General features: G+C 44.0%; 1 protein-coding gene across 1 annotated transcript; it reads left to right on the top strand.

Annotated features, from left to right (window-relative positions):
- Window positions 1–1394: 1394 nt before the first annotated feature.
- Window positions 1395–13720, top strand: LOC128700534 (uncharacterized). Its single transcript, XM_070098826.1, has 7 exons — window positions 1395–1405; window positions 1555–2286; window positions 4212–4461; window positions 6491–6576; window positions 7717–7897; window positions 9508–9585; window positions 10715–13720. Exons 1-7 carry the CDS (start codon window positions 1395–1397, stop codon window positions 11840–11842), a joined length of 2466 nt encoding a protein of 821 aa, XP_069954927.1. The 3' UTR covers window positions 11843–13720.
- Window positions 13721–18896: the final 5176 nt, after the last annotated feature.

Here is an 18896-nt window from a genome sequence, read left to right as displayed (position 1 = left end):
TGGGAGTGTTGATGGGAGTGTTGATGGGAGTGTTGATGGGAGTGCTGATGGGAGTGTTGATGGGAGTGTTGATGGGAGTGTTGATGGGAGTGTTGATGGGAGTGTTGATGGGAGTGCTGATGGGAGTGTTGATGGGAGTGTTGATGGGAGTGTTGATGGGAGTGTTGATGGGAGTGTTGATGGGAGTGTTGATGGGAGTGCTGATGGGAGTGTTGATGGGAGTGTTGATGGGAGTGTTGATGGGAGTGTTGATGGGAGTGTTAATGGGAGTGTTGATGGGAGTGTTGATGGGAGTGTTGATGGGAGTGTTGATGGGAGTGTTGATGGGAGTGCTGATGGGAGTGTTGATGGGAGTGTTGATGGGAGTGCTGATGGGAGTGTTGATGGGAGTGTTGATGGGAGTGTTGATGGGAGTGCTGATGGGAGTGTTGATGGGAGTGTTGATGGGAGTGCTGATGGGAGTGTTGATGGGAGTGTTGATGGGAGTGTTGATGGGAGTGTTGATGGGAGTGTTGATGGGAGTGTTGATGGGAGTGTTGATGGGAGTGTTGATGGGAGTGCTGATGGGAGTGTTGATGGGAGTGTTGATGGGAGTGTTGATGGGAGTGTTGATGGGAGTGTTGATGGGAGTGTTGATGGGAGTGTTGATGGGAGTGCTGATGGGAGTGTTGATGGGAGTGCTGATGGGAGTGTTGATGGGGGTGTTGATAGGGAGGGGGTGTTGTTGTGGTGGGGTGGTTGTCGTGATTGGAGGGGGAGATCTACCAGGTTGACCCACTGCCCCCATCACCTTAACAGTCCCCACCAACAACAATTCTCCCCACCTGCCTTCCCCTCCCCCCAACCTCCCTTCCCCCACTCCCTCCTCCACTTTCCCCTAACCTGGCAACTCCTGCCATTGCTCCAAGGTGTTGCCACAGCCTTGTTATTCCTTGCTTCCTCCATGACAGTAATTCACATTCAAGTATATATACACACAGGCGTGTATATCTCCGTGTATATACATTAAGAGGTGCGTGTTTCTCAGTGCATATACACCGAGAAATGTGTATCACTCAGAGTATATAAACTGAGAGTTTAATGAATATTTTAGCAATTAAAGTGTTCTTGACTGGTTGTGTACAGGTTACAAGCAGCGTTAACCACCCTGGTAAGTTTATTCAGGTATACACAAACATAATTACATAGATTTATCATACATAACAACATATGTGTAGAGAACTTACAATAACCCAAAAAAAGTCAGACAAACTGACTTACTTCCATTGTGGTTCTCGTGTGGAAGATACACTTGAATATCTTACTAACCACCCAACCGCAGTGACATTCCTTTGTCTCTCGAACAACTTTACATTCCACCAGGTTGTTAGTGCCGTTCTGAGGACTATTAAAGAATGAATGTTGGGTAGGTAATGGAGGTTACTGGAGCGCTACGGAGCAACACCAACACAGACCAGCCATTGAGAAACTAGAGCACGTATGAAAGCTCTGTACTCACCTGCTTGTCACTTGTTTCACACTCGATAAATGTGCATTGTTGCATATATTGTACAGTGAGAGCACTGGTGGCGCTGACTGGGCACCCATAGAGAAGACAATACACGGAGAAGACAATACACAGAGAAGACAATACACGGAGAAGACAATACACGGAGAAGACAATACACGGAGAAGAGAATACACGGAGAAGACAATACACGGAGAAGACAATACACGGAGAAGAGAATACACGGAGAAGACAATACACAGAGAAGACAATACACGGAGAAGACAATACACAGAGAAGACAATACACGGAGAAGACAATACACGGAGAAGACAATACACGGAGAAGACAATACACGGAGAAGACAATACACGGAAAAGACAATACACGGAGAAGACAATACACGGAGAAGACAATACACGGAGAAGACAATACACGGAGAAGACAATACACGGAGAAGAGAATACACGGAGAAGACAATACACGGAGAAGACAATACACGGAGAAGAGAATACACGGAGAAGAGAATACACAGTAGAGAATACACAGAGTAGAGAATACTGGGAGAAGAGAATACTCAGTAGAGAATACACGGAGAAGAGAATACAGGGAGAAGAGAATACAGTGAAAAGAGAATACACGCAGAAGAGAATACACGGTGAAGAGAATACAGTGGGAAGAGAATACACGAAGAGAATACAGGGAGAAGATAATACAGTGAGAAGAGAATACACGGAAAAGAGAATACATAGAGTAGAGAATACAGGGAGAAGAGAATATCTGGAGGTCTCTTCCCCAAGGTGTGTCATCCCCTACCACCCCCTCCCCCTCTATATATTTATGTGAATACGACCAGAAAGGTGGACGGTAGGCTCTAACGTGGTCCCCTAAATTAACAGGTCCAGCGCCTTATTACTGAGCTACGGAGGTCTGTAACAGAAAAAAGTGTCACACAAGGAACTGTTGTGTTCTATCTGCGCCAGTGAATATCTCTGTAACCTTACTGTCCCTTCCCACAGCCCAGGTACTTTCTATACTAAATGTATCCTCTAGGTAGTAATGAACGACTTTTTAGTAATCCACAATATATATATAATTCAAATTCAATTCAAATTCAAAGTTTATTCTCTATAAGGATTACAATGCTGAGTTTACAGAAATTTGGTTATTGTTTGGTTTACATGTAGTAAAATTGTGATTACAGAGTGTACCACTAGAACGCTTAGCATGGCTAGGCATTTCGGGCATACTTAGTTTTATTCTTAATTGTAAAATATTACAAATTATGAGGTAAGTTGGTATTATGGCTAAGTGACTAAATACTAGTTTGTGAGTTTAGCAATGTGAATGCTTTTGTTTTGGCACAGTATATAGTTTCATTATTGGAGTATCACAGGATTCATTATTTTAAGACTTAGATTAATATTTCTGTTTATGGTCAAATGAGTGAGTGTGAACCACCAGGTGGTATTCGTGTAGTTAGTTGACGGGGTGTACCCCTCACGGAAGGTTCCTTGACGTTGGTGAGGGGCTCTTGATTTAGGGAATTGGATCTGTGCTCCAGTTCCCCGAATTAAGCCTGAATGCCTTCCACATCCTCCCCAGGCGCTGTATAATCCTACGGGTTTAGCGCTTCCCCTTGATTGTAATAATAATAATGACGGGGTGTATCAGGGAGATAAGATGTTTTCTAATGGTAGTTTTGAAGGTGATGAATGTGTCTGCAGTTCTAGAGTTCTCAGGTAGGGTATTCCAGATTTTAGGGCCTTTGACATACATTGATTTTTTGTAAAGGTTTAGTCGGACACGGGGAATGTCGTAGAGATGTTTGTGTCTGGTGTTATGCCTGTGGGTTCTGTCACAACTATCAAGAAAGCGTTTTAGGTCAAGGTTGATATTAGAGTTTAAGGCCCTGTAGATATAGATTGCACAGTAGTAAGTGTGGATGTACTGAACTGGGAGTAAGTTTAGATCTTTGAAGAGTGGGGGGGTGTGCTGCCAGGGATGGGATTTAGTGATTATTCTTACTGCAGCTTTTTGTTGGGTTATTATTGGCTTTAGGTGTGTTGCTGCAGTTGATCCCCAAGCACAAATAGCATAGGTGAGGTATGGATAAATAAGTGAGTGGTATAGTGTGAGAAGGGCATTTTGCGGCACGTAGTATCGTATCTATCGTATATATATATATATATATATATATATATATATATATATATATATATATATATATATATATATATATATATATATATATATATATATATATATATATATATATATATATGTGTGTGTGTGTGTGTGTGTGTGTGTGTGTGTGTGTGTGTATATATATACACACACACACATTTACGTGAGTGAGTATTGGTAATACATGTGCAGTAATTAACTATCATTTTTACAGAAAGGTTTCGCCTGCTCAGCAGGCTTTATTAATCGAATACAGAAGCGACTTATTATTACTGACAGTGGAAGAAGTGCAGCCTCAACATCTTAAAAATACCTCCCCATTTCTTCCACTGTCTCCTGTACACAAGTCACCTCTATATTTCGATTGAAAAGCTTGCAGTGCCTGCAACACTTCGCTAGAGATACCCAGGTGTTGCACATGTGTCTTATTCATCATCTTGTCGGCATTGTTCACCATTAATATAATGATCTCTATCTGTGATGTAATGATCTCTGTGTATAATGTTACAAATGGTAATTAATTGGTTGGAATATCCCCCCAGGGGCAGAATGTAGACCAGAACGCCCTGGACTCGGCGTCGCTCCCTGTGGAACACCGAGGCGGTGACATCTATGGTCCCCCGCTGGGAGTGGGCCCACAGTTTGGCCTGGGGCCACAACTAGGAGGACTGGGGCCACAACTAGGAGGTCCTGGAGCACACCTAGGAGGAGTTGGGCCCGTACCAGCGGGACCTGATGATCCTTGGCCCCTAGCGCAGCCAGACATGAATACCATTAAAAACCTGCAGGTTTGTTGACGGAAATAAATGGTATAAAATACCGACATAATGGAAAAGTAAACACAGAAGCAGCAACATTATCCACCCGACTCCATCCTATAAATACTCACGTACCTTCCACCCAGGTAGATCTGTTTGTGACTTGATAAAGCCCACTGTGTGGGCGAAACGTTGTCAATAATGGATCATATTACTGCTTCTGTGTTTAGTTTTCCAGATTTGTTGACAATTGTTTTTTGCGTTGTGCAGACAAGTTCATCCACACATCCCATAACTAAACAAGTTCATCCTTACATCCCATAACTAAACAAGTTCATCCACACATCCCATAACTAAACAAGTTCATCCACACATCCCATAACTAAACAAGTTCATCCACACATCCCATAACTAAACAAGTTCATCCACACATCCCATAACTAAACAAGTTCATCCACACATCCCATAACTAAACAAGTTCATCCACACATCCCATAACTAAACAAGTTCATCCACACATCCCATAACTAAACAAGTTCATCCACACATTCCATAACCAAACGATCCATTAAGCAAGTGATCCGTGATAGTTACTATTACAACCCAGGGACAATAAGGCCTGTTATCCTGGGTGTCAAGGGGAGGGAGAAGCAGAACAAACACAGCTGAATGACTTTAAAATATATTATCCTTCACCAAGTAAGAACAGAAGTATATACACTATGTACAACAATAGGTATAAGTGCACTCCACGATAAGCAAGGCAGAATAGATGCCACTAGAGAGCAGACTGTGCTTCAACCAGCTCTAGAATGGGAATGACAAGGGCAGACAAGCGGGTGGTGCCCACAACACCTCTGTGATTACCAGAACCATCTTCTCATTGGCTGAACCTGGGTACTGATCGATCGACGGGGCCCTATCGTTCGACCCCTAGTACTGGTTCGCTGGTTAGGGGAGATAGCCTTTCAATGAGAGTGTGTACATGCGCCGAATAAAGGTTACGTACTCTTTGCATGCCACAGCTACTCAGCGAGCAACAAAAGCTAGCTATGTTTTCCCATAATAATAATAATAATAATAATAATAATAATAATAATAATAATAATAATAATAATACAGACCATACATCAGTGATATACTACTATATAGGAAGCCGCTTGTTATACAGAGCATTTCGGGCAAATTAGGTCACTTTTGTCCCAGGATGCGACCCACTCCAATCCACAAGCACCCGGGCACCTATTTTACTGATGGGTGAACAAGGACAGCAAGTGTCTTATGGAAACACGTCCTAATGTTTTCCAGCGATACCGGGGATCGACCCCCGGACCTCAGTGTGTGAGCTGAAGGCGCTACCAGCCGAGCTACGGGTGAGTTACAAAATATAATATCAAAATCTGTCAGTCAGCGGTGGAAGTTAAAATCATCTGATAGCGCCGTCAGTTCATGACTGAGGAAATCAGTTTATAACCTTTGGAACGAGTAGGAACTCTAGGTAAGTTTCCTTACACCTGTTGCCCTTTATTCAACTATCAGGAAGTAGGTACCTGGGTGCTTGGTGATTGTTGTGGGTGGCATCCTGGGGAACAAGATCAAAGGATCACAGAGAAAATAAGCCAGACTGCCTGGCTTACCTGGGACATCCTGAACTGTTAACTCTAAGTTGACTACCACCCAGAGGATGGATATAGAGTGACTACCACCCCTGGGAAGGGGATGGAGTGACTACCACCCCTGGGAAGGGGATGGAGTGACTACCACCCCTGGGAAGGGGATGGAGTGACTACCACCCCTGGGAAGGGGATGGAGTGACTACCACCCCTGGGAAGGGGATGGAGTGACTACCACCCCTGGGAAGGGGATGGAGTGACTACCACCCCTGGGAAGGGGATGGAGTGACTACCACCCCTGGGAAGGGGATGGAGTGACTACCACCCCTGGGAAGGGGATGGAGTGACTACCACCCCTGGGAAGGGGATGGAGTGACTACCACCCCTGGGAAGGGTATGTGAGGTGCACAATAAAACTGTGACATTAGTCTGGTTCTCACTTACAGGTTCAGTGCGAGAAGACCTTCATGAGAGTGTCCATCGAGTTCGACAGACCCTTCTACGGTATGATCTTCAGCAAGGGTTACTACAGGTGGGTCCTCCAGGGTGTGTCTGGTGTCCTACACACATACACACACACATACACACACACACACACACACACACACACACACACACACACACACACACACACACACACACACACACACACACACACACAACCAAATAACTGCTGCAGCATATGGGCGCCTAGCAAACCTCAGAACAGCATTCCGACATCTTAATAAGGAATCATTCAGGACCCTGTACACCGTGTACGTTAGGCCCATATTGGAGTATGCGGCACCAGTTTGGAACCCACACCTAGCCAAGCACGTGAAGAAACTAGAGAAAGTGCAAAGGTTTGCAACAAGACTAGTCCCAGAGCTAAGAGGTATGTCCTACGAGGAGAGGTTAAGGGAAATCAACCTGACGACACTGGAGGACAGGAGAGATAGGGGGGACATGATAACGACATACAAAATACTGAGAGGAATTGACAAGGTGGACAAAGACAGGATGTTCCAGAGATTGGACACAGTAACAAGGGGACACAGTTGGAAGCTGAAGACACAGATGAATCACAGGGATGTTAGGAAGTATTTCTTCAGCCACAGAGTAGTCAGTAAGTGGAATAGTTTGGGAAGCGAAGTAGTGGAGGCAGGATCCATACATAGCTTTAAGCAGAGGTATGATAAAGCTCACGGCTCAGGGAGAGTGACCTAGTAGCGATCAGTGAAGAGGCGGGGCCAGGAGCTCGGACTCGACCCCCGCAACCTCAACTAGGTGAGTACAACTAGGTGAGTACACACACACACACAAACACACACACACACACACACACACACACACACACACACACACACACACACACACACACACACACACACACACACACACACGCACGCACACACAGTGAATTTTTTTTAAGAAACAATACGCTAGCTATTCCTAATAGATTTTTTTATTAAAAATTTTCACACATCAAGTGTAATGGTACACTATATGGCAGTAACACAGTGGGAACAAAAGCTAGGTGTGTTTCCCCTGTTATATTCCACCACACAGGATGGGTCACATACATAATGTTAAAATCTGAGCCAATGGTAGAAGCTGCCATCATTCATACACAGAATGTCGGTCACCCGGGGTTCTAACTTATGCATTTTCTTTCCCTGGCTGGCGTACACAGCGACCAGAACTGCGTGCATGTCCAGCCTGGTTCTGGACGCTTGCAGGCGCAGTTCGATATCTACCTCAACAGCTGCGGCATGACCTCCACCGCTAGCAGTGCCAACTACGGTCAGCCCACTCCTTCAGGCACCTTCATCGAGAATACCGTCATCATTCAGTACGACCCACTGGTTCAGGAGGTGAGTAGTGACGCTTTCCTCTGTAGTTTAAAACTTCAAAAGAAATTAAATCCTCCATTACAGTAGGTGGGATATAATTCTGTCAGCGCCTCACTTAAAGACCTATTTGTGACCTCTGTAATCCTGGTGTTTACGTTACAGCTCACAGAATGAGCATGAAGGCACACAACAAACCAGCCACTTAGGCAGCACAACTAACTACTGTCAGGTAGACTAAAATATACTAGTAGAATTACCGACAAGATGTTAGGTACGTGGACATAAATACAACTAACGTGATATTTTATTGTGGCAACGTTTCGCTCTCTAGGGGCTTTGTTGGCTTGACAAAGCTCCTGGAGAGCGAAACGTTGCCACACTGAAATGTCACATTAGCTGTATCTGTATCCAGTTACCTAACAGACTAAGATATACTAGCATTATTACCAACAGAAGTCACTTGTTAATTGATGAGATATTAACTTGTTTCTCACCTTGGCAACACTGAAGCTGTTGTATTGATTTTAAAATGTAAATTGAAGAGACTATAGCAGGTAGAGGGAGATAAAAATATCTCAGTTTTGACTCGGCCGATGGTCCAAAAGGGAGCGAAACATCGTCACGAGGATCCTCTCAAGTGCGAGTTACCGGTATACTGGTGGGGAAAAACTGCTAACTCCCTCTACAGACATTTATTCGTTTTGGTCACCGTAACATTCAACGTTTTGGTCACCGAAACACTGAAATTGTCTCTAATAAATGCCGAGGAAGCTCTCTACCCTCTCAGTGAATTACATTTCTCCAATATCAATTACCTTTTCATCCACCATAAATATAATTATTATCATAATTATTACTACCATAATTACGGGGAAGTTCAGAGACGATAACTATTAAACTGATATTGTTTCCTTTTTAGAAATTACTCACAGAAAAAAGTAAAGAATGTGATAATACTTCAAGATACTAATAAATCTCAAATAAAGCTTACAGTGAATAAAAATAGTCAATAAAGTTTAGCTAGAACCAGCCATAACAGTCACATAGGATGTATACATTATGTTGTGAATATCTCTCTGTGTATATATATATACACTGAGAGACTGCTTTAATACCTGGTTTAGGGATTAATAACCCTTGTGTAGTTGAAAGGCTTGAAACCCCCACATTAACCAATCAACCGACCGTAAAATGGTAACCAGGACGACGTGTCAACCAGGCTTGGTGGCGACCCCCTGATGACCCACAGCAGATCGACACGTTACTTCGAGTGTCCGGATTAGTTATAAAGAGAGAATTTTTTTTTATTTAGGAATCATGTAGGCTCAAACCTACGACCTCCAACAAGGAAGCAGAGACAGTCTCGTTTAGGTCATGACACCTGACTTAGTCATGCACTGTATGATGTACGGTCAGGAAGAATTAGACACATGTCGTGCAGTAGATACTCTGAATGACTCTCGTGTAGTACTCTTAATGACCCTCTTATAGTACATACTCTGAATGACCCTCATGTAGTAGATACTCTAATGACCCTCGTGTAGACGATAGGTTCTTAATGATCCTTGTACAGTAGACAGGCTGTTAATCCCACCAACCTTCTTCATTTACTCACACTGTGACACTTGCAGGTGTGGGACGCAGCCAGGAAACTCCGTTGTACCTGGTACGACTACTACGAGAAGTCTGTCACCTTTAGGCCTTTCCAGGTGAGTGTTTAGGTTCTTCCAGGTGAGTGTTTAGGTCCTTTCAAGTGAGTGTTTTTGTCCTATCAGATGTTTAGGTCTTTCCAGTTAACTGTTCAATTCATCATCCTTGGATTATACTTACCATGATAAACCCCTGAGTGCAAATTTGAGCCAAGGAAAGGGAGGGGTAGCTCTAATTCCTCGAATCAGGAGCCCCTCACTAGTACCTAGGCACTCCTTCCACTCGTCCCATTTTTTGGAAGATTCTGAAGAGAAGCCGCACCGGAGGTATTTGGAAGGTACATAAGAGACTGGAGTATAGGAAAAGAAATGTCACGCCCAGCAGGATTCGAATCTAGGTCGTCAGTTCTCCAAGAGTGGAGCTGACTGCCAACCTAATGCCATAAACCGCTCAGCTAGCAAGAATATTGAAGAGCTGATGACCTAGGTTTGAGTCATGTTGGGCTTGATATTTCTTTGTTTGTACTTTCCCTTGTTTCTTGGAGGGGGGAAAGTTAAATGTGAGCATAGGTAAGAACAAGATGATGAGAATAAGAGAAGAATCGAAGCATTAAAGCATGAGACACTTATAATAAGTAGTGTTTATTGGAGTTATAAACATTTAATATTTGAGTAACATTGAGTAACTTTTAACAATGGTGGCAAAGTTTTCATTTATTTACACTTCAACAAACACCTCTTATCTGTTAACATTGTTACCGGAAGTATTTTAACCCTTTTTCCTGTATATATTTTGGTAGAATTACCGACAATATTTAAAGTAAAAGGACACAAGTGCAACTAATGTGACATTTTATTGTAGCAACGTTTCGCTCTCCAGGAGATTTATTAAGCTTTGACAAAACTCCTAGAGAGCGAAACGTTGCCACAATAAAATGTCACATTAGTTGCACATGTGTCCTTTTACTTTACAACCTTTTTCCTAAATATTTTTTTACGGACACTGGCCAGTTCAAACTTTCTCAACTCCATTTACCATGCTTCAAAAAATATTGTAGTCCCTTCAGCCTCATTCAATATTTCTCGTTTGAATATCAAAAAAAAATTAAACTATTTATTTTCTTATATTACAGCGTAAACAGTAGTTGAAGTGAATATGTTTGTAACAGTGATCATCTCCCCACCACAGGTTGACATGTTGAACGCTGTTACTGCCAACTTTTTGGGAGACAACTTGCAGTGTTGGATGCAGATCCAGGTTGGCAAAGGTCCCTGGGCCTCCGAGGTCTCCGGCATCGTCAAGATCGGCCAGACTATGACAATGGTTTTGGCCATCAAAGACGACGAGAATAAATTCGATATGATGGTTCGAAACTGCGTTGCTCATGATGGCAAGAGAGCTCCCATCCAGCTGGTGGACGAGCGTGGTTGCGTTACTCGCCCCAAGATCATGGGGAAATTCCAGAAAGTCAAGAGCTTTGGCACTTCTGCCTCAGTAGTGTCTTACGCTTACTTCCAAGCCTTCAAGTTCCCCGACAGCATGAATGTTCACTTCCAGTGTGTGATCCAGGTGTGTCGCCACAGCTGTCCAGAGCCACAATGTGTCGGTGGTGGCTTGGGATATCAAGGTTTAGAGAGTAACAGAGTCAACACTTATGTTGGGAGTCCAGACCCACGTCATACCAACAAACTCGTCGCGTCTGCTGACCAAGACAGCTCATCTTCACAGCAGCTTGCTCAGGCAAAGTCTGGCGATGGCATTTCCCTTGATGGGGAAGAGAGGCCCATCCCTGTACCTGTAAGTGTCCCACTCAAATCTTCCAGCGTCAACTTTGCAGAATCAGAGACCAGAGATGCGTACCCTCAAGTCAATCGTCAGGGCACTCTTGACAGCGCCGGCCGACCCCGTTCTCTAGCTCATAAAAACTCTGAAGATGCAGATAAAGAAGGAGAAGAAAGTCGAGTGCGTCGCTCAGCAGTACTTCATGTGTACCGCCGTGCTGCTCAGGAGATGACTGATGTTGCCACTGCCCGGGTCATCCAGGTAGTGGCTCCAGGCGATGTTGCCTTCAATCTCAACTCTGCAAATGAGACAGTTGTTGTTTCGGAGCTGCTTGACGATGCATCCAATATATGTATGTCTGCGACTGGTTTTGCTGCAGGTCTTGTTATGCTATTGCTAGTGCTGACCATCGCCTGCCTGGTGGCTTGCTTCCTCTACACCCGCGTGCGAACATTTAACGCCAAGGGCAGCGTCACTACCTTCGTGCAGGGCTTCGACAACCCAGAGTTCGTGAAGGTGGCGGCCGGTAATTGAGCCACACGACCATATCGACCTCCGAACTGTGCCATAACGCTGCCCTAACACGCCAACACCAAGGGGCAGGTGTACAATAACACCGTCCCGACAATACAACAGGTGTACCATAAAACCGTCCCGACAATACAACAGGTGTACCACAACACCGTCCAGACACTACAACACCAAGGGACAAGTGCATCATAACACTGTCCCCGACTCTTGGATGATGCAGGGTGTTACCATAACGCTGCCCCTACACCACAACATTTTCCCCACAGGTGTAGCCGACACTTGCTCCACTCCCTTAACTGTTTCTTCACTGCCAGCCAGTGCTGACGCCTTGACCACCGTCTCTCATGGCTGACTGTTATCTGTGACAGTGGACCGAGCAAGGGATGTGACTGCCTCTCAAACAATGTCATATATTTTTTCTCTGATGTGCCCGTAACTTACATCCACCTTTAAAATACATATTTATATTTCCCCCACAAGGTACATCGCTCGAGACTCCTCAGTCTCTCAGCACCACGTTATTTAGTGTACACCTGTGTTGCACTTTCTGTATCAGCATGAACTTATTAACACAGGGACTCCCACAGTCCTCTTATCTCAGTAACTCAAGCACGTTAATAGCTTTATTTTTTTAAGTTACCAAAGCTAGGACTGTCTAGCAAGCCAGGGGAAGACACGACAGCGGGTGAACTGAGGTGTTAGCGCCCCTGAACAGTGCCGGAACCGGTAGTGTTTGCCCCAGCATCTTGCAAGACGGTCCCTCGGACTCAATCACTCCAGCATTCCATGGGGGCCTTGTTATATTTTTATCTTTATATGTTCTCAAGTTAAAATGTTATTGATGACTGGAATTAGCTGGCCTTTTTCCGCATTATTTATGATCTGTTTAGCACACTTTTTGTCCCTGACACTTACTGGAGTGTATAATTTTATGAATGACAACAACCAATCGAGGAAAAGCGATTTTTCCCCCTCACAAGTAGATGATAACATCACGTCTTGTACAGCTCTATGTAGATGTATGATAGCATCACATGTACAGCTCGATCCAGATTGCATAGAGCTGTACATGTGATGCAGATTGTACATGTAGATGTATGATTGCATCACATCATTTACAGTTCTATGAAGATGTAATGATAGCATCACATCATGTACAGCTCTGTGGCCCTCATCCTACAACACCTTATTAGACAGTGTGCACCCTCTCTCTCCTTCACTGTGACATTGACCTCTACATACGAGGGCTGAGAGACGAGTGCTCGCTGGTCTAGGAGCAGAGTTAGCGATAAACAATAACTGGCATTTTTTTGTATGAAGCATTACTATGTAGTACTGGTGTGTGTGTGTGTGTGTGTGTGTGTGAGCTTTGTTATTTTCTCTGAACTGCTTGTGTTGAAGTAGGCCAGCAAGCAGCCTTGGCATGGCCTCTCAGACTGACCTGTTGTCTGTCTTGAAGAACTCCAGCAAGCAGCCTTGGCATGGCCTCTCAGACTGACCTGTTGTCTGTCTTGAAGAACTCCAGCAAGCAGCTTTGGCATGGCCTCTCAGACTGACCTGTTGTCTGTCTTGAAGAACTCCAGCAAGCAGCCTTGGCATGGCCTCTCAGACTGACCTGTTGTCTGTCTTGAAGAACTCCAGCAAGCAGCCTTGGCATGGCCTCTCAGACTGACCTGTTGTCTGTCTTGAAGAACACTCCAGCAAGCAGCCTTGGCATGGCCTCTCAGACTGACCTGTTGTCTGTCTTGAAGAACTCCAGCAAGCAGCCTTGGCATGGCCTCTCAGACTGACCTGTTGTCTGTCTTGAAGAACTCCAGCAAGCAGCCTTGGCATGGCCTCTCAGACTGACCTGTTGTCTGTCTTGAAGAACTCCAGCAAGCAGCCTTGGCATGGCCTCTCAGACTGACCTGTTGTCTGTCTTGAAGACTCCACAAGCAGCCTCCAGCAAGCAGCCTTGGCATGGCCTCTCAGACTGACCTGTTGTCTGTCTTGAAGAACTCCAGCAAGCAGCCTTGGCATGGCCTCTCAGACTGACCTGTTGTCTGTCTTGAAGAACTCCAGCAAGCAGCCTTGGCATGGCCTCTCAGACTGACCTGTTGTCTGTCTTGAAGAACTCCAGCAAGCAGCCTTGGCATGGCCTCTCAGACTGACCTGTTGTCTGTCTTGAAGCACTCCAGCAAGCAGCCTTGGCATGGCCTCTCAGACTGACCTGTTGTCTGTCTTGAAGCACTCCAGCAAGCAGCCTTGGCATGGCCTCTCAGACTGACCTGTTGTCTGTCTTGAAGCACTCCAGCAAGCAGCCTTGGCATGGCCTCTCAGACTGACCTGTTGTCTGTCTTGAAGCACTCCAGCAAGCAGCCTTGGCATGGCCTCTCAGACTGACCTGTTGTCTGTCTTGAAGCACTCCAGCAAGCAGCCTTAACAGCGCCTCTCGCAGTGTCCTGCCTCGCACACACTTACTCTGGGTATTTTTCTACTATTTATTGTAAATATATAAGTATATTTATTACTTCATGTAATATTTATTTGTAAATCTGTAATAAAGTAATTAAAAATATTTACCAGCCGTTCTTTGTAGCCTACATATACAAAAAGGACTAAAGTTACAGTACTTAGATACGCATCAAGTAATAATAATAATAATAATAATAATAATAATAATAATAATAATAATAATAATAATAATAATATCTTTATTTACTACAAGTACATGTACAAGGTATACAGTCCTAGCTGACATCAGTGACATACTACTATGTAGAAAGCCGCTTGTTATGCTGAGCATTTCCCGCAGATTAGGTCAGTGTGTCCCAGGATGCGACCCACACCAGTCAACTAACTCCCAGGTACCCATTTTACACTCTGACCGCGGGTTCAAATCCCGCCCGTGGCATGTTTTGATGGGTGAACTTAGATAACCGGTGTAAAGAAACATCCTTAATGTTTCTACCCTCGCTGGGAACTGAACCCAGACCTTCGCCGTGTGAAGCGAGGGTTTTAGCCACCAGGCCAGGGGGCACGGCTGACCAGACGGCTACCTGTACTTACGTCTGGATATATGTATGGTTATAACTATGACCATAGTTTTTAGAGGGGTGGACCGGTAAGCCAACGGAAGGCCTCGGTCAGATGACCTAAAGTTCCAACGGCGGGTCATCATCTAAGACCAGCATCAGGAAACATTTTTCCTGTTTCCTGACGAATCTGTATGAAGACAGGATATATACACCGAGGGATATACTGTATTTCTCCCAGAGTATATATGCCGAGAGTTTGTTTTAATCCTTATTTTAGGGATTAAAGTATTTCTGAAAATTAAGACACATATGTAACAGTTGGGTATCTTTACTGGTGAAACGTTTCGCCTATACAGTAGGCTTCTTCAGTCAAATACAAAGGCAGCAATAGTAATGAAATAATGATGCAATCAGTCCTTCAACCTTGGAAAAAAAATATCTGAGGTGATCAGTTCTTCAGCCTGGAGAAGAGCTGAGGGACTGACCACCATGAAGCCTGGTCACAGACCGGGCCGCGGGGATGTAGATCCCTTAAACCCTCTCCAGGTATACCTCAAATACTAAAGTATTCTTCCCAGGTGGTGAAAAGGTTATGTGGAGCCTTACTGACCCCGTACTGTAGTCCATAGGCATTAAACCCCATCAACTAACCAACCAGCTTCTGGATACAAGGTGCTGCCTATGTTGCCTCCCTTATTAAGAAGTATGTGATGAATGAGACACATGTGGAACACTTTGATAACTTTAATAAGAAACATTCTGGCCTGGCAACTGGCTTTATTGATCTCATACAGAGGTTAAAAAATTGGAAACTTATATGTATGATTTCATGGCTAAATTGGGATGACCTTACTATGTGTCAGGTTGGTTGCCAATATGACTTATTTCAGAACATAGTGCTGGCCGCCCAGACCACTTTTGTCCCGAGTAGGGAAATTACATCTAACAAAAATGATTCCAAAAGACAGACATATATAGGTGTATCAAAAGAGGGGATGGGCAGTTAAGAAATCAATATATTCAGTTAAAGAGAGAAATAAAAAAAAAGGAATAAGAAAAGCAAAAAGGGGTTATGAAGTAAAAGTCGCAAGGGATTCGAAGACTAACCCAAAAGGATTCTTTCAGGTATACAGAAGTAAGATTAAGGATAGATAGGCCCACTTAAGAGTAATTCACGTCAGATGACTGACAGTGATAAGGAAATGTGTGGACTTTTCAATACTTACTTCCTCTCAGTTTTTACACAGGAAGATACTGGCGAAATTCCAGAAATAATAAATTATGTAGAACAGGATGATAATAAACTATGCACGATTGTGGTAACTAGTGACATGGTCCTCGGACAAATAGAGAAATAACAAAAAAAGGCACAATACCGTGACTGGAACGATACACAAATAACCCGCACGTAAAAGAGAGAAGCTTACGACGACGTTTCGGTCCGACTTGGACCATTAACAAAGTCACACTAACCAGAAGTGGATCAGGACGGCTATGTATAGGCAGGAAGAGGTGGTGGTGGTGGTGGTAGTAGTAGTAGTAGTAGTAGTAGTAGTAGTAGTAGTAGTAGTAGTAGTAGTAGTACAAGAATGGTATATAATACCGACAAGATGAAATTAAGACACACGCGCAACACCCGGGCATCCCTATCGCAGACGTTTCGCCATCCAGCCAGCCACTGGATGGCGAAACGTCCACAACATCTTGTCGGTATTATATACCATTCTTGTACTACTACTACCACCACCTCTTCCTGCCTATATATAGCCGTCCTGCTCCACTTCTGGTTAGTGTGACTTTGTCAATGTTCCAAATACAGAAACTAAAACCCAACAAATCCCCAGGCCCTGATGAACTGTTTGCAAGGGTGTTAAAGGAATGTAAAGAGGAACTTAGCATACCTTTGGCTAATCTTTTCAATATATCACTACAAACTGGCATAGTGCTAGACAAGTGGAAAATGACAAATGTAATACCCATTTACAAGGCAGGTGACAGGTCCTTAGCTTCGAACTATAGACCAATAAGCCTTACTTCCATAGTTAGTAAATTTATGGAATCAATATTGCCGAAGCAATTCGTAGCCATCTTGAAAGGCATAAATGGATTAATTCATGAATCTCAACACGGTTTTACAAAGGGACGTTTCTATCTTACGAATTTACTAACTTTCTTCATTAAGGTGTTTGAGGAGGTAGATCATGGTATTGAATATGATATTGTGTATTTGGACTTCAGTAAGGCTTTCGATAGAGTACTACATCAGAGGCTATTGAGGAAACTTAAGTCTCACGGAATAGAATTTTTTTCCTGGGTAGATGCATAGTTGACAAATAGGCAGCAGAGAGTTTGCATAAATGGCGAGAAATCAGAATGGGGGTACGTCACAAGCGGTGTTCCACAGGAGTCAGTGTTGGCCCCATTGTTGTTCACAATTTACATAAACGACATAGATGAGGAATAAATAGCGACATAAGCAAATTTGCTGATGACACCAAAATAGGCCGTCCAATTCATTCTAATGAGGAAATTAAATCTTCATCAGAGTACAAAACAAATTCTGGCCACAAAATAGAGCGAAACACCAACGTCAAAGACCTGGGAGTGATCATGTCAGAGGATCTCACCTTCAAGGACCATAACATTGTATCAATCGCATCTGCTAGAAAAATGACAGGATGGATAATGAGAACCTTCAAAACTAGGGATGCCAAGCCCATGATGACACTCTTCAGGTCACTTGTTTTATCTAGGCTGGAATATTTCTGCACACTAACAGCACCTTTCAAGGCAGGTGAAATTGCTGACCTAGAAAATGTACAGAGAACTTTCACGGCGCGCATAACGGAGATAAAACACCTCAATTACTGGGAGCGCTTGAGGTTCCTAAAACTGTATTCCCTGGAGTGCAGGCGGGAGAGATACATGATTATATACACCTGGAAAATCCTAGAGGGACTAGTACCGAACTTGCACACGAAAATCACTCACTACGAAAGCAAAAGACTTGGCAGACGATGCAACATCCCCCCAATGAAAAGCAGGGGTGTCACTAGAACGTTAAGAGACCATACAATAAGTGTCAGGGGCCCGAGACTGTTCAACTGCCTCCCAGCACACATAAGAGGGATTACCAACAGACCCCTGGCAGTCTTCAAGCTGGCACTGGACAAGCACCTAAAGTCGGTTCCTGACCAGCCGGGCTGTGGCTCGTACGTTGGTTTGCGTGCAGCCAGCAGTAACAGCCTGGTTGATCAGGCTCTGATCCACCAGGAGGCCTGGTCACAGACCGGGCCGCGGGGGCGTTGACCCCCGGAACTCTCTCCAGGTAAACTCCAGATAAACGCTAGAGCACTCCAGGATGATTTGAATAGACTGATGCAATGGTCGGAGAAGTGGCAGATGCAGTTTAATATAGACAAATGCAAAGTTCTAAATGTTGGACAGGAAAATAACCATGCTACATATAAACTAAATAATGTAGATCTTAATATTACTGATTGCGAAAAGAATCTAGGAGTTATGTTTAGCAGTAATCTGAAACCAAGACAACAGTGCATAAATGTTCGCAATAAAGCTAACAGAATCCTTGGCTTCATGGCAAGAAGTATAAATAATAGAAGTCCTCAGGCTGTTCTTCAATACACAAATAACCCGCACATAGAAGAGAGGAGCTTACGACGACGTTTCGGTCCGACTTGGACCATTTACAAAGTCACAGTGTGACTTTGTAAATGGTCCAAGTATGACCGAAACGTCGTCGTAAGCTCCTCTCTTCTATGTGCAGGTTATTTGTGTATCGTTCCAGTCACGATATTGTGCTTTTTTTTGTTGTTTACTGTTCTTCAACTCTATATATCCTTGGTTAGGCCTCATTTAGACTATGCTGCGCAGTTCTGGTCACCGTATTACAGAATGGATATGAATGCACTGGAAAACGTACAGAGGAGGATGACAAAGTTGATCCCATGTATCAGAGGATACGAGGATAAACTGAGGACCCTGAACCTGCACTCTCTAGAAAGGCGTAGAATTTGAGG

Source organism: Cherax quadricarinatus, chromosome 65 (assembly GCF_038502225.1).
Source record: "Cherax quadricarinatus isolate ZL_2023a chromosome 65, ASM3850222v1, whole genome shotgun sequence".
Classification (NCBI taxonomy): Eukaryota; Metazoa; Arthropoda; class Malacostraca; order Decapoda; family Parastacidae; genus Cherax; species Cherax quadricarinatus.
The sequence above is the reverse complement of the archived record's forward strand: the minus strand, read 5'-3'. Positions and strand labels throughout refer to the sequence as shown.

Bases quoted from the DNA above. Each gene is read 5' to 3' on its own strand.
- LOC128700534 (XM_070098826.1), top strand. The intron at 2,287-4,211 runs GTGTGTCATCCC...TGGAATATCCCC, and splicing joins CTGGAGGTCTCTTCCCCAAG to CCAGGGGCAGAATGTAGACC. The intron at 9,586-10,714 runs GTGAGTGTTTAG...TCCCCACCACAG, and splicing joins TCACCTTTAGGCCTTTCCAG to GTTGACATGTTGAACGCTGT.